At 40.1% G+C, this 14,964-nt stretch overlaps 1 protein-coding gene across 3 annotated transcripts in view; it reads right to left on the bottom strand.

Annotated features, from left to right (window-relative positions):
- The window catches only part of ABCC4 (ATP binding cassette subfamily C member 4 (PEL blood group)), a 220,666-nt gene that overhangs the window by 175,688 nt on the left and 30,014 nt on the right, over positions 1–14,964 (bottom strand). For all 3 annotated transcript variants that reach the window (XM_090023501.1, XM_090023518.1, XM_090023509.1), the window contains 3 exons: positions 11,674–11,763; positions 8,225–8,388; positions 2,215–2,340 (listed from right to left, as the gene is read on the bottom strand). In XM_090023501.1, the coding sequence (XP_089879627.1) occupies positions 2,215–2,340; positions 8,225–8,388; positions 11,674–11,763 (380 nt within the window). The remainder of the gene's footprint in view (positions 1–2,214; positions 2,341–8,224; positions 8,389–11,673; positions 11,764–14,964) is intronic.

Here is a 14,964-nt window from a genome sequence, read left to right as displayed (position 1 = left end):
TTGCTAGCTAAATCATAGCACCTTCAATATTCCCTATTTTTATTCTAGATTTTCCATCTCTATAGGCTTAGACCCCTTTTTCTAGCTTTTCCCTCTAAGAGATGTAGTTTCCCCTACTGGCAGGCTGGTTCTGTGACCTCTATACCAGTTATTTTGCCAGCCACTATGCCACCTAACTGGAATTTGGTAGGTAGATTTAGCCTGTTCAGCTAATGTGCCTCCCTGTAATAACTTGAAGGTTTTTGGAACAAATACTTTTTCAAACTTGAAAGCTCTAAAAGTTTAACTTTAATTGCCAATTGTAAGATTAGTCACCCAGTCTGATCCTAGCTACTCTACCAGAGTTCACAATATGGGATATGAATACCAACAATTATTCAGGCAGTATAAACAATTAGTGTATGACAAGGGTGATAGTTACTTTGTTCTGCATTTTCTAATTCCAGCAAGATTCTGCTTAAATTTATTCATACCTATTGCTATTTCTTCCAGTTTATTTTCTACTAATTAGTGAAATTCTAATCAGATTGCTTTCCTTTGGAACCTCCATTTCAGGGTTAGGAAGTCAAGATGTAGATCATACCACATAAATCTAATGAATCTCTCACTTAGAAGAAGGATGTTCTTCTACAGAAGTTAAGCAACTTTCCCACTATAGTTGCCAAACTGGCTGTATTGACAGACTTTGAAAGAGTTCGACCCCCCTCCCACCAATTTATGAGCTCGCAACTGCTGACCTATAATCCAAAGTACACTGTCAACAACATTCATATACAGACTACTAGAGCTAGGCCTAATCCAATTAGTTTCTAAATTCCTAAATGAAATGGTTTCCCATCCTTCATTAATCCTTAATAATCCTTTTTGAAAGCCATAGAAAATGATGGAGTTTTGTGTGTTAGTCCTTAAAAAGATAGTACGATTCTCAGATTATCTGTATTAAACTGCCTGAAAGTACAAAGTTAAATCAAAATGTTGGCTTCGTGAGCGAAACCAGCAAAACAATGGCAAGGATAAAATGCTATCTTAAGAAATGCCAAGGACCCTTGAAGAATGAATGGTGAAGCTCCAGACTGGGAAAACCCCTTTCTACTTCCATTCAAGCTAGAACAGCTTACTCTTTTCAAGGCTAAGCTAAGTATCCTTCCTATTGATTTATTATACTACAGGACTGCAAGCGCTGGAAAGGGGTGGGGATTCAGCAAGTTGGGAGAAGCTGTTCAGGGAGTGTTACTGAGAAACGAAGAGAAAGGGATCCAGATACTACAGCAAACAGGCAATTTGCTTCTTCCATCCTAGAGATGGTGGTAGCTGGGAGATTGCAATGAAGGAGTAAGACAGGTGTTGGCAACATTTTCTGGGTAGCATGACCCAGCTCAGGTCTAAGCGGGGTCAGTGCTAAGACCCAGAACTTCTCCACCCCACCCAGCCATAGCACGCATGAATGAAACTCTCTCCCACCCAATGAAGGCAAATCCCTGTACCTCTCTGCCAAACACTACCAAAGCCCCAACTCCACAGGCCAGATCTGGCCCATAGGTTCCCAACTGCTGGATCAAAGTATGCTCCAGGTGCTCTGTACCTTGGGCAAAAAAATAAATAATGCTCTGTTTTGAATCATATTAGTCAGTCTCTGTCAGGCTCATAGAGTCTGCTTTAAGAGTGCCACATTCAGCTGGCCTATCAGGTTGCCATGGTGGGGAAAAAGAGCACTGTGGCTGAGAAATATAGACCCAGAATAACTGAACCCCGTGGCTACACACTTCAGAAAAATCTGAAAGCCATGCATATCACTTAAGGAGTTCATGCAAGAGATACAAAAAGGAATCAAAATATAGCATCTGCAGGTTCTAAATTTATAGCTAAGAGAAAAAAAAACTGCTTCCACATACTTGTGGTGAAAGGAATTCTGCAAATTAAGGTATGGAGATCTAGCTGAGATGGCTGAGGGGATGAAATTCTTTAGGAATAGAGAGACCCAATGTATAGTCACACTTAGGTGAAACAGGATTCATAAATATCAAAGGAATTGTTTTTTCTGCCCTTAAGAGAAACTTCCCTCTTTATGTACAGATGAAGTAAAAAACTACAAAGCTATACAAGGGTTTTTTAAATTAAATCCTTGCATTTTAAAGCAGCAAAGAAAGTATTTAACACCCAAAAATGCACATAGATCAAATATCCAAACCTAACTTTCAGTGCAACGCTGATTACCTTCTTATAGTGTTCACAAGATCTGCAAATGCTTTTTCCCAGGCATACATCTTTATTATCTTTATACCAGTTATGACTTCATTCATGGTCCTTATCCTGACATCTGTAAAGGCTGCCGTTCTGCTCCTGAAATTGATAGAAAAATTGCAGATTCTTAATTAAAATGACTGTGTTACCTTAGGCTGCATGTGGGCATTTAAAAACAAAACAAACAAACAACACAGTGTTTTATTTTAAACTCGGTGTGCTCCTGCGTATAGGCCAGTGCATGCTCAGAAGAGGCAGTCCATTAGTTGAACCAGCTTGCCCAACATCTGTATAGACTGGATACATTAGTGGTCGTTGACAGTAACCATGTTGGTCTAAGGACACAGGCAGACAAGGTTCTTTGGACAGATGTGATATCTTTTATTAGACCAACTGAATTGCTGGAAAAATTGTTCTTTGCAAGCTTCCAGGCATAAACCCCCTTCTTCAGGCATAGGTTGTTCGTACCAAAAAACTTGAAAAGAACAATTTTTCCAACTATTTAGTTGGTCTAATAAAAGATATCAAATCTACCCAAAAGACCTTGTCAGCACATTAGTGGGGCTTTTTCGGCTCTTTTATCGAATACCTGACTGAATCTGCTATTAGATAAAAGCACCATAAGGCGCTGCTGAAGCACCCAATCTAAACAGATGCTATGGAGCTGAGTCAAAGTAACACACCAGTTCTTCTGGTAAAGTGTGTTTTTGGAGGGAATTTTTGGGGTTTTTTTAACATCTGAAAGAAGCAATAGTTTACAAATTAAACCAGGTTTCTCCCTATTTACTTAAAAAAAAGGACTCCTATACTGTAAGGCTATATTACAAATAGCCCAATATTACCTAAGCTGCCAGGGAACTGACTAGCATTTGCATGTTCCAGAATTCTTTGTACAAGACCAATCACATGTGTTACTGTTCACCTTCATGTGTGATTTTATGCTCTATTAAAGAAACACAATATTTCTGCACAGAAAAGAAAATTTCATTTTAGCCACCGTATGAACAATGGCCAAGAAAAGTTAAGCTAATAATGAAAACAGGCCTCAAAGCATGACATACAGAAGAATTTTTCCCATGCTTTAATAGACAAGATTTTAAAAATATACTGGGCATTCAAGTAGCAAAACAATTTGGTTTCAAAATATCAAGAGACATCCAGGATCACATGCTGAGGCAACATCTTTCTGTAAATACAGAGCAGGAAAACAGAGACTTTTGAAGGTATCACAGAACAGAATTAAGTTAAATTCCTGCTGCTACAATCTCTTTGTGAATCTCAACATTCCTTTTAATACTAACATGTTTGTTATAATTAGACCTGTTGAGGAAACTCACATCAAAAATAACGTTTGACAAACAAAAGAGAATTTCAAGGGGGATTTTTTCAGTTTTCAGACCCTATCCAAATAAAAAACAGCCTATGCTCAGAGTAGCTGGCATGTCAGCAAGGTAAAAAGGCCAGTTCCTTGAAAAACAATAGTATGATATGATATAAGGACATCCAGCCCATGGCCACGGCAAGGTTGCACACCCCAGCCCACGACAGAAAAATCCTGCCAATGTCTATTTTAATAAATTTTTAAAATGTGGTTTAAGTGTGCTAAAAACACACTAAATTCATTTAGGTAGAGAGGTAAAAGAGTGTGCCTACTTAGTTATTACACCAGACTTTGTTTTGACATCTCATACATTTTATTACTAAGTAATTTGGTATAATTTCTAAACTCAGCTTTTATTAAAATCAAAACAAAAGCCTGGCAGCACTGGTTGGAGCACTGGCACAGAAGGCACTAAAAGAAATTGCTGGTATGTGTCATTCAGCCCAGATATCCTGTTGCTTTGTCCATAGTAGTGCTCCAACTGTTGTGGCTATTATAGGCATTGCACTAGTAGCAGAGAAGAGTGAACAGCTGAGAGAATCCATGGCTTGTGGGAACACAGGAAAGCCACTGTGGTGCAGCATGCCAGCATAGTATAAGATAACACTCCCCCATGCAGTGCATTGGCAGGGGAGAGGGAAAGGAAGAGGAGGGGCACATGGCACAGCATAAAGGGCATGCACATGGTATGGTGCAAGAATGGAGAAGCACCTACTGCACACACCATGGAGGGAGTACACACATGGCACAGCATGCAGGGCACAATGGCCTCAACACAGTGCAGGGGGTGGGAAGGGCCAGTGACACACAGCCTACATGGCATGTAGTCCTGGGGGCAAATGTACCATTTGGCCAGGGGGCCTATAAAAATATTGTTCCATGAGCTGTGGTGGAGTTATCCCTGTTTTTAACAGAAGATTGGGCCACAAAAAAAAGAAAAAGATGACAGCTGTAATCATAAAACATGCACAGTCTAGGTGGCAATGTTGCTGGCAGTGGAAAATGTATGGAGAATTTTCTTAAAAACACCTAAATTATGCAAGACGGAAGACTTCCCATTTGTATTTTGTGCTGCTCCTACATATCAAAACATGACAGCGTATTCTGATGATGGCTAGCCCAACGATCCCATATAATAGAATTCATCTTCAATTTTTCTTTTACAAACAACTACAAAGTTACGCTTTCAAAGAACCTTTAATGGGAATGCTACAATTGCACAGTTAAGAAATAAGAAGTCAGGAAATCAATATTAAAGGTTACTCATACAACCTTGAGGTTTTTCATTGTTTTTATTATACAGTCTTCAGTTTCATAAACAAACTTTTTAAATAACACAGTATATGCCATACCTTTCGTACAACTTCGTATTATGTACCACTATCTGCACTACTGCATAATATTGTATAACCAAAGGGTATATAAGTCATTTATGTGAAAATTACACTGGTCTTATTCCTACTCAAAATGCTCCAGATTAACAGTCCAAATCCTGCAAACATCCACACACTTGAAATTACATACTGAAGACAGCAGTACTTTTAAATGAGTCCAGTCACATACACAGGTATTTGCCACTTTGGGGACATGAGCATAATGCTGAGAAATAGTGGAATAAAATATAGCTGGCATGCGTAGCACAGCTAAGACTGCTCTGAAAGCCCTAATCCTACAATTAGTTTTGCCCACACAGTTCCATAATGACTTCCATGCTTTCATAGGCACTTGCAAGAGAAGCCTATATTATCTACTCAGTTGGTTGCTTCATTCTTAGAACTATAAATAAAAAGAGCCACACACGTGTGCAGGCAAGCATTCTTCCTAGTTAACAGGCTACTTTTAACTTAGCTACATTGCACCCAAGGAAATGGCTCCTGTCAACTGGGGAAAAAAATGTAATAGTATGTGGCCACTGACTAATTATTAAAATACATACCTTAAACAGAAGACAGTCTCACTTCGTTGTATGACCCTGGGCAAGTCACTTTATCTCTCTGAGCCTCAGTTTTCCCATCTGTAAAATGGGGATAATAATGCTTAGCACTTTGATATCTATGGACGTGAGCACTATTTAAGTGCTAAGTATTATTGGTATGAATATAAAAAGCCTAAAGCAATTATTTAATATAGTTTTATCACAATGTATCTGCATTACATATCTAAAGTTGTTGGGGAAAATCATACTTTTAGAAATTCTATTTGATCATGTAAAATGAAGACTGTATCATGAAGACTACATATAAGAAACAGTTCTGTGAGTAACTCCAATATTGATTCTTCCAGACTTCTGAAGGTTTAGCCACCCAGTAGCCATGCCAGTTTGGCTATGTTCCCAATATTCTACCTTCAAATCAATTTTAAAAAGAAATGAAAGCTAATACTTCACAACACAGTTTTATTCGTAATAAAGACAAGTGATGAAAACATTCGCAGAGAGAGTACACCCCCGAGATGGTCTATAGCAAAAAGGTGTGTTCAAAACAGAAATAAGAATGAACAGATGGAAAATAAACATTTCAGTAAGACAAAATTAGGTATCAAAGAGTTTGCACCCATAAAAAGAAAAGTTATAAATTCTGAAAGCAGGGTGGGGTTTTTTTTGTTTTTTGGGTGTTGGGAATTTGTTTGACTGGTTGTGGGTGGGGGAGGGGTTGGGGGGGTTAGCTAAAATGTTTTAATTCAGGAAGCCAGAAGGCTCCTGTTACTGTTAAGAGGAAACTGCAGCAGGGTGAGCTAGCTCAAGGAAAGCTAGCAGCTAAAAAGCTAGCTACTTGCTAGCTGAGGTGTAGTCAAAAGCCAGCAGTAGCAGACAAAAGGAACAGACAAGCCAAGCTACTCAGGGCTAAGAGCTGCAACCAGCAGCTAAGCAGGGTCAGGATGAACACACCTGTGATGGCTGCTGGGTCACCTGACTGGAAGTGGGCAGGGCTTAATGTGTATATATGCTCAGGGCCTGAGTCTACACAGCTATTCTGGCCCTAGAGGCTACAATGGAAGAAGCTCCAAAGCAGGAGGGCCCAGGAAAGCTCCTAGCAGGTACTGGTGCCACTTTGCAGGGGAATGTGACCCAAGATAACATGTGATCCTGCTATTTACATTCAGACCCAGAGTGAGTTAGTTGGTGTTATAACTAATTATGCCTTTGTCATAATTTATACTGGTGGTTTGGGTCTGGGACTAGTAGGGGTGCTATGGAGGTCCCAATAGTGTCCTGAGCCCACCTAGGGCTGAGGGGCCCCTGGACATGGTGTGGGCTTGAGCCTTATAGGGTGGCAGTCCAGGGAAGGGCTGCAGCTGAGCACAACTCCAGCCAGATATGGCCAGGGGCCCAGAGAGAGCCGAAGCAAGCTTGGAGCCGCGAGAAGGGCTGAAACGAGGCCAGAGAGCCCAGAATGAATGTAATCAAGGTAAGAGCTGGTGCCTAGAAGCCAGGTCCAGTACAACGAGCCCAGGCTAGAAGGCCCAGCTAAAGAAAAGGGGTGGAGGCTGAGAAGGCCAAGGCTCTGACAAGGGATGCTGGGGATCTCTGATTTAACTTAAACCAGCAAGGGTTCTGGGACAGACATTGCATAAACTGGTTTGAGCTAAATCAGTTAAGTCTGATACTACATTCAACCAGGTTTATCACAAACTGATTCCGGCCATTTTCAAACTAGTTTATGTGCACTGAATGTCTGTCCTGTTACAGGTTTAAACTAGTTTCTGATCACTTAAGCCAGTTTACGTGTAATGTCTGTTCCGAATGCCAGATCCACATAAAGAAATTTTAACTGGACTGTCAAGCGTAACAAAAAAAGATATCAACACAGAGGTAGAGATATTCCATCACTATGAGCCATCTAATGGTGGAATATCTCACAACCACTGTCTCCAGCTCACCTCAGGACCAAGCTCACATAATTCAGTTCACTGTTATGAAACACTGCTAACCCCCACTCTAATTCATCAGAATTGAGTCTAAAATTAATGAATCTGGGGAGAAAAGTTGCAAAAGGGGGAGGTATGAAATTGTTTTATAACAGAAAACTAAAACGCTTCCTGTTAGAAATTTTACCTGCATTATTGGAGCTACAATTTTAATTCTTGTTCCGTCATAGTCCTTCTACATCTTAAAGACCCTGTATTACACATAGCATTTTTGCTGATAAGAAGTCTCAAACAGCAATCATTAGCACTTTTTGCTGGAACTCCTTTCTCATCCTCATGTCAAACCTGCAGCAGGAGCAGGAATAAACACAGTGCCTTTTTTGGTTTATTTTGTTTGGGAGGGAGGGGTTGTAATACAAGGGCCAGCAGCACTGCCCTGCCAGTCCCTAAAGCCCATGCAGCAAGATGCTAAAGTCAAGTGCTTTAAAATTTAACCCCAAAATAAGGCACCTAAGCAAATGGACTATTAACGTTTTTTTGTCACACACCCAAGCTATATATGGGCCTAGTAAGCATACATCAATGGCTACTTTTGGGGAAAAAAAGGACACAAGCCTGAAAAATTGAACTGGGGGGCCTAACTCATGACAATGCACAGCTCTTGCATCAAGCCAGCCCACACACACGAATTTTCAAAACTTGTACAGAGGACATATGCCCCAAAAGCTACTTTACCTGAATGAAGAAAACAGCCTCCCAATACAGGTTTGCAAAGGAAGAAGAATAATCAGAACAGCCATTCCTGCAAGGCACGATGGCCCTATTTCAATCCAGAGAAGAACGGTTACTGCTATGGCTTGAAGTGGTCCCGCCCATAAAAAGTGTAAGAAAATTGTTACCTGAACAAATGGTTAAGACACAAAAATAGGCTTTAGTATTAATTCGCACATGCACAACACACCCAGCAGCAGAAATTAAAAGTCATTTTGTATTTCTAAAAGGGAAACTTCCATTCATTTTCCTGCTTCAACTCAAGGGAATGTGAAGTTGAGGTGGCAACTTTGTTGCTGGCAGACCTGGAAAGGGAGCCAAGAAGCAGCAGATTATGGCTCCTAGTCAACACAAAGAGAAATGGATACTCACAGTACAGTTACTGGGAGAAAACTAAAAGGTGTATTTTAAAATCAGGATCATCCGCTTGCTATACCACAGGAAATTGCATTGGGAACCTTAAATCATTTCTTCATTCTGACTTGAAAAACTGCATTACAGGATCTGTCATTTTCTCAGCTCATTTACAAAGCTTACAACTAACTGAGTAGTATTTGTATGTGCATCTCTGCCTTTCTCTAGTCTATGTGGAGACCACAATCCTGCTGACTCACTTTTCAAAATGTCAGGAAACAGCAAACATGTCATGTGAACTTTACATTCCCTTGAGCTGAAGATTAAAAAAATGCAAAAATTTACCACAAACAACAAAGGGGAAAAGAAAAAGACTGAGGATGTTAAACTTGTTAAAACAGAAACAATTTTAAAAAATCTGAAAGTTTATTTTTCTCTTTTCGATCCAACTTTTCATTCCTCCTTTCCTTCATAAGTACAAACAATGAAAATGTCAGAAAACCTAAGTAAGTTTATGCAAATAATGTTTTTGTTGGGAAAAATCTCAGCTCTTCACAATTCAGCTGTGAGATATAATTAAAGAAAAATAAATTACAATTATTGAGAACAAAAAACCCTTTCTGACCTGTATCAAAAATATTTCTTCTGAATGAAAAAAGGAAAAAAAACATTAAAAGGAAGAAAAGGGGAACAAGAGAGAAAAAAGAACATAAGCAGTTACTGGAAGAAGAGCCTGAAAGCATTTCTAAAGAGTAATCCCTCAGCAGTTTGTCAGCCTATTTTGTTTTCAAGTATTCTTGTAGCTTTCTTTTTCTCTCTCATTCATATTTTAAGTAGGACCAGCAAAAAGTAATACTACGGTTTTCCAGCACTTCCCTATGAGCCCTTGCCTTTAGCTGACTATAAAACTTTGCTAATCAAAGTTCTCTATGCCAATTGACTACTTTAGGATTTTATTTTTTAAGAATTCATCTTGAACAAAGACAGACAAAATCATGTAGTGTTGCCAATGTGAAATTCTAGTGATCTAGCCACTTCCATGTTTTCCCAAAATTAAGCCAAGAAAGAAAATTCTGAAAAATGGCAGTCTTCACACTCAGCAGAGCTTAGCAGCTTAAAAAAAAATCTCCCAAGGCTCTGTCTGCATTGAGTGTGCTCAACCTCTCTGATTGACGACATGCCCCAATACAGGACAATGAGATCCAGAAGGGCATTCCTTGTAACGGCTACCTAAGCCAAGGCAGGACACCAGAAATGAGATCTGGGAACTAGTCTCTCATCTTCGCTCAGAATGACTTTGCTGCTGTGTGTAAACAGCAGACATCTGATTCAAATTCAGAAATGAAAGAGGCAAGAGAAAGGAAGAAGGAAAAGGAGAAATTGAAATACGGAGTCTCAGAAGACTGTGGCTATGAACCAAAAATCATGGGAAGTAAGACAAGAAAGACTGCTTAGAAAAAAGAGACTGGGACTAGATGTCAGTGAAGAAAATCAGGGAGGACTGAGAACAAGTTGGGTCAGGGTCAGGACCACTGCTACTTTTCTTCCTTGGCACTAACTACCTTGTTCACTTCACAGGATGGACCTGCTCTGAGAAAGAATCAGGATTATGTAGCACAGGAAGCTGTCTTCTACAGAACTCATCCCTTTTCTGCTGCAAAAGCTGGAAAGTGAATAACACAGGACCACAGTAAAAAAAAGAAGGGTCTTGGGGTTTAGACAGTTGGAGCTACCTTGAAGAACTGAACCATGGGGTCTGCCTTGCAGAAATGTTGAGCTCTCATAGCTGCAGCTTAAGGTCAAAGCCCATCTCCCATTGACACATTATATCTTCCACATTATATCTGGAAAAAAATTAGCTGCTTTGTATTTAAATTTGGGCACCCCCACTGCATACTAATGAACATCACCTCTGCATTTCACCATTCCAGGACATCATGACTATTGCTCCACAAACATGAACATATCTCTTACATATTTTAGTGATGAGCGTCCTAAAATAGGGTGTAAATAGCAGTAATACTTCTGTATTTAGAGCAGAGTTTGAATACTTTGCAATAAACAAACTGAGCCAAACACTGAACAATGAGGATAAAACCAGATATTGAGCACCTACCCATTCAGTAAATACCATCTTTCCTGTGGCAAGGATTTTTTGTGATATCTTATAGGGCCAACTGTATAGTTGGGAGGACTGCAGGAAATCTTCCCCAACAGCTTTCCCAACTTTATAACTGGTCCAATAAAAGAGATCATAAAAAAGCCTTGCCTCTTGTATGATTCCTGAACCATCACAGGTAAAACACCACTCTGTACCCTATCTTTCCTGAGCAGAGAATAAGGCAGGGAGCCTGTGGAAAGTTATAATCTCTCAAACACATATGCATTTCTAGAATGCCCTAATTGCTGAAAGCACGTGTTGATGATCATTTGTATGTAACAAAATTTAGGTTAAATGCTTCTTTAGCATAATAAAACTGCTTAGGAAGCTATCAATTAGTTCAATAACATGACGCTGTTTTATCAACTTAACCTAGTGTATAATTGTTTTAAGCAGGAGTGTCAAACACATCTGTGCCCCTAGGCTGCATCCAGACCATAGAGCTCTCCACAGGCTTGACCCAGACTGCAAAGAGCCTCCCAGGCCAGATGCAGGCAGTTGGAACAGCACTAGCAACACAGGGTTAATGGAGCTGTTGCTTGCAACCTACCCCCACCCCAGCGACTCATGCCCATTCCATCTTTGGCACACAAGGTTTTTCTGGGTAAACTGGGTATCTTTTATTAGACCAAATCAAATAATTGGAAAAATTCTAAAGTAAAAGTGAAACACCAAGTTGTTTTTACAATATGTACGTTAATACATTTGTAAGCAGAGCTGCCATGCCTCCTCCCTCCCCCCACTTAGAAAAAAGAAATCATCTTCTCCCCACCCCTAATTTCACAATGCTTGGTAAACCAGCAAAAGAAATTTGTGGCCACTAACTGTGACCTCATATTCCAAACTCATTAAAATCTGCACTTTAAAACCATTTAAGATGATCAATAATGATTCTTACTTGGTCAAATTTGTTCACATCATTTGATAGAAGATTTACTATTTGGCCAGTGGTAGTTTTTGCCATAGCTGAGTTACTGAGACGAAGTGCCTAAAAAAGAGAAGGAAAAAACCCCCAAACCTCAGGCTTTCATAAATTGTGTTGTATTGATATAATTTTTTCATGCTTTAGAGGAGTCTATCCACAAATCTAGCACTGAAAAAAGGATTATGAACCTCGCCAGCCCCCCAAGCCCTGGGATGGTCCCCACTCTGCCACCAATCATCTGATTGGGGCCATCAGAGACTTTAATGGCATGCAATAGAACCCCTGTGCAGTCAATCTAACCACACATTCATTTTAAGGCACAAATGAAACCAGCTAAAAAAAACTATTACCCATTTTGTGGCTTATTTTACTTTTTGTAATGCCTTTAGATGCCTGAATTGTGATCAGGTTACACTTTAAGAGGTGACAAGATTAACCAGTTAATCGTATCTTAAGTGTAACGTCTGCCAGGGGTGTCAGTGAATTAAATACAGCTAGCACATTAATGACAGACATTCAGCACTCACCAAAAATTAGCATTTCAAAAGGTACATACTTTTACTACAGACATTAATGAACATGACAAAAGTACTGGTAAATTAGCATTCAGCTTCTCTCAAAAGCATATATACAGGATAAATAGAAGGTCTGATCTATCTGTACACCTTAAATAATGAAGACAACTGATTAGTAAGGTTTATCAATGTTCTGCCATGACCTCAGCCTTCACCCTGAGGAATAAACATTTATGAGATGAGAGGAGATTAATTTTCCATTTAATCACATCTCTTGAAATAAGGGTGCACACTATGAACACTTTGCCTTTCCAAGCTTTCAGCCCTGTAAGCTAATTTCAACAGTGCAACAAACAGCATTTGCCACATAAATATTTCATGAAATTCAAACTGTTATGATAATCAGTATAGTAAATTAATACCTCCGAGATATGTTTATGTACAAGAAAGCAGTGTGCCATGTTAGAGCTGAGTTCCCAGAGGATAATTTCCAAGGTATCATAAGAGGGAAGAGAATAAATATGTGCAGGAAAGACAATCCAACAGTTCAAGATGGCCTTGTACACTATTCCCTAGCATATTCCCTTTCTGTACTATACCGCTGTCCCCCAAACTCCCTGCACATCCTTATTTGTGTGTGTTGTAAATATGTACTCTAACTTTTTTCCTTGAAGTAGGAACAGTACCCATTTTATAATTCTTAAATGAAAAAAAAAGATTAGTTTATGTTCAAGTTGAAATACCTAACCCTTGGCAAATTCCTTTACTAATCAAATACTGAACAGGCACCACTCCAATAACTTGGGAGGATGAAAATTAAATTGGCTCTCTCCAGAGCCCCTAACTAGATGGACAGATCATTCTCCCCTCTGATACCTCCCTATAGGATTTCTGCCTGGGACGCAGAAGTAAAAACAGACCTGAAGACTTGGGTGTGCCCTCAAATCACAGATAAAGGGAGAGAAGCCATAAGGCTGCTGCTTCAAGAGCTACACAGGGTAGGCAAAAGCAGCTTCCTCCATCTGCAGCCCTACAGTAATAACACCTGTTCTTTCTGCCCCACTGGTTATTACCTAACAATGCTGGGGGAGTTTTCAGATGCAGGTTGCTTCACGTTGGATAAAGACGAACAAGTAAAGGCAAACAAACACAAGGGCAACATTTAAGCAGCAGGCCCATGCCTTAACAATAGGGTAGGCATACGATGCTCTTCTCCTTCTCAAATACTAAGCATTTAAATTGGGACCAGTGAAGCATGTCACCACTCCCATCATTCAACTGACAAGATTTTCCACGGACTCGACCTCTTCTGAAGTGTCTCATCCTCCCACAATCAGGAGAGCAGAGAGTACCCAAGGGGGACATCAGTCTGCTAGTGAAAGGTCCACCAGCCATATCCCATGTCTCCTAACTCAGGGAGCTGGTCTTTCTAGCCTTTATCTACAAGTGGTCTCAGACACCTCTGCACTGCTCTTAAAATTAGATTGCTCATTCTTGCACCTTTTAACAAAAGCTATGCCTCCAGTGCTGAAAGGAAGGAAAAACAGCTTATGGACTACTGATCCACAAATTGGTCTAAAAGGGAAAAAAAAAATCTCCAGAAATCGTCCAGATTTGAGAGGCAGGCATTGATCAGACCTACTCTGTTCCGAAAAGAGCACAGTTACATCAAGGGCAGGACAGGCCTATGGCAAAGCAGCCCCTAAGAGCCCAGAAAGGCTTTAAACTGAGACAAGGTTGAGAGTGCCCAACAGTTCCCCTACTGCCCTTCCCTTCTGAATACCGGGAGGCAGGCAAGCCCCTTCCCATGAACACCCCCAACACGCAATTTGAGGCATCGGGAACAGCTAGGCTCCAGTATATCCAGTCATGAGCTTTATTTCCCCCATTCCAGAGCTTGGTGCTCTGTCCCACTACACCTCTAGATCACAACAACATGGTCAGACAACAATCGGCAGATTCTCCCCAGTCTTTAGGTTCCTTTCCTACCACAAGTAGATTCCATATTCAGCATGGTATGAAGGACACTCAGTTGAATGGTAACCCTAATTTATATTTGTAATAGTAAGAGCTTTGCTAATAGCAAGAGTTTTGCATGCTGATTCCATAGTAAGCCGGTGAAGTGGCACGTAGCCTCCTGCTCTGTGAGCGTAACAGAACCATGAACCTAGATAGTAAAATGTTGTAATACAGTAGAATGTGTTAGATCATGACTCATCCCCAAATTCCTAGCCTGAGATAACCAAATCCTTAGCTCAAGATAACGTTGTTTACTCCAGGCTATATAAGCTCTACATTCTTAAGTTACAATGAGTTCCTCAGTTCTAGCAAGAGTTCCGACTTGCGCAGAGCCCCGGCACAGGCTATCGCATCCCCGGGATCAGAACACTCTAGAGCCAAGAGAACCATGTGGGGTGGCGGCTGCCGCCTAAATCCAATGTGAAGTGACCGTCCTCTCTGCTCTGTTCTATTGACTGCCTCTGCGAGTATCCTTAAACAAAGCTTTGCAAAAAGTGAAAACAACTTTGAGTAAGTCATTTGTTCAAGCACAGGGAATCTTCTGAACCCAGTAGTTCATTCTAAGACAATATTAATATGCATTATATTCTGTCAAATGTAGTAACATCAATACTACTGCAAAAATAATAATAAATAAGGAATAAAGGATAATAACTAAGGAATGCAAATATTTATTATGACCAGCTACTAGAATCAAATAGCCAACATATTATATACATTTTAAAACATA

This window comes from Crocodylus siamensis, chromosome 1 (genome assembly GCF_052110815.1).
Source record: "Crocodylus siamensis isolate JL-2025a chromosome 1, ASM5211081v1, whole genome shotgun sequence".
In the NCBI taxonomy this organism is placed as follows: Eukaryota; Metazoa; Chordata; order Crocodylia; family Crocodylidae; genus Crocodylus; species Crocodylus siamensis.
This window is presented reverse-complemented; position numbering and strand designations above follow the sequence as displayed.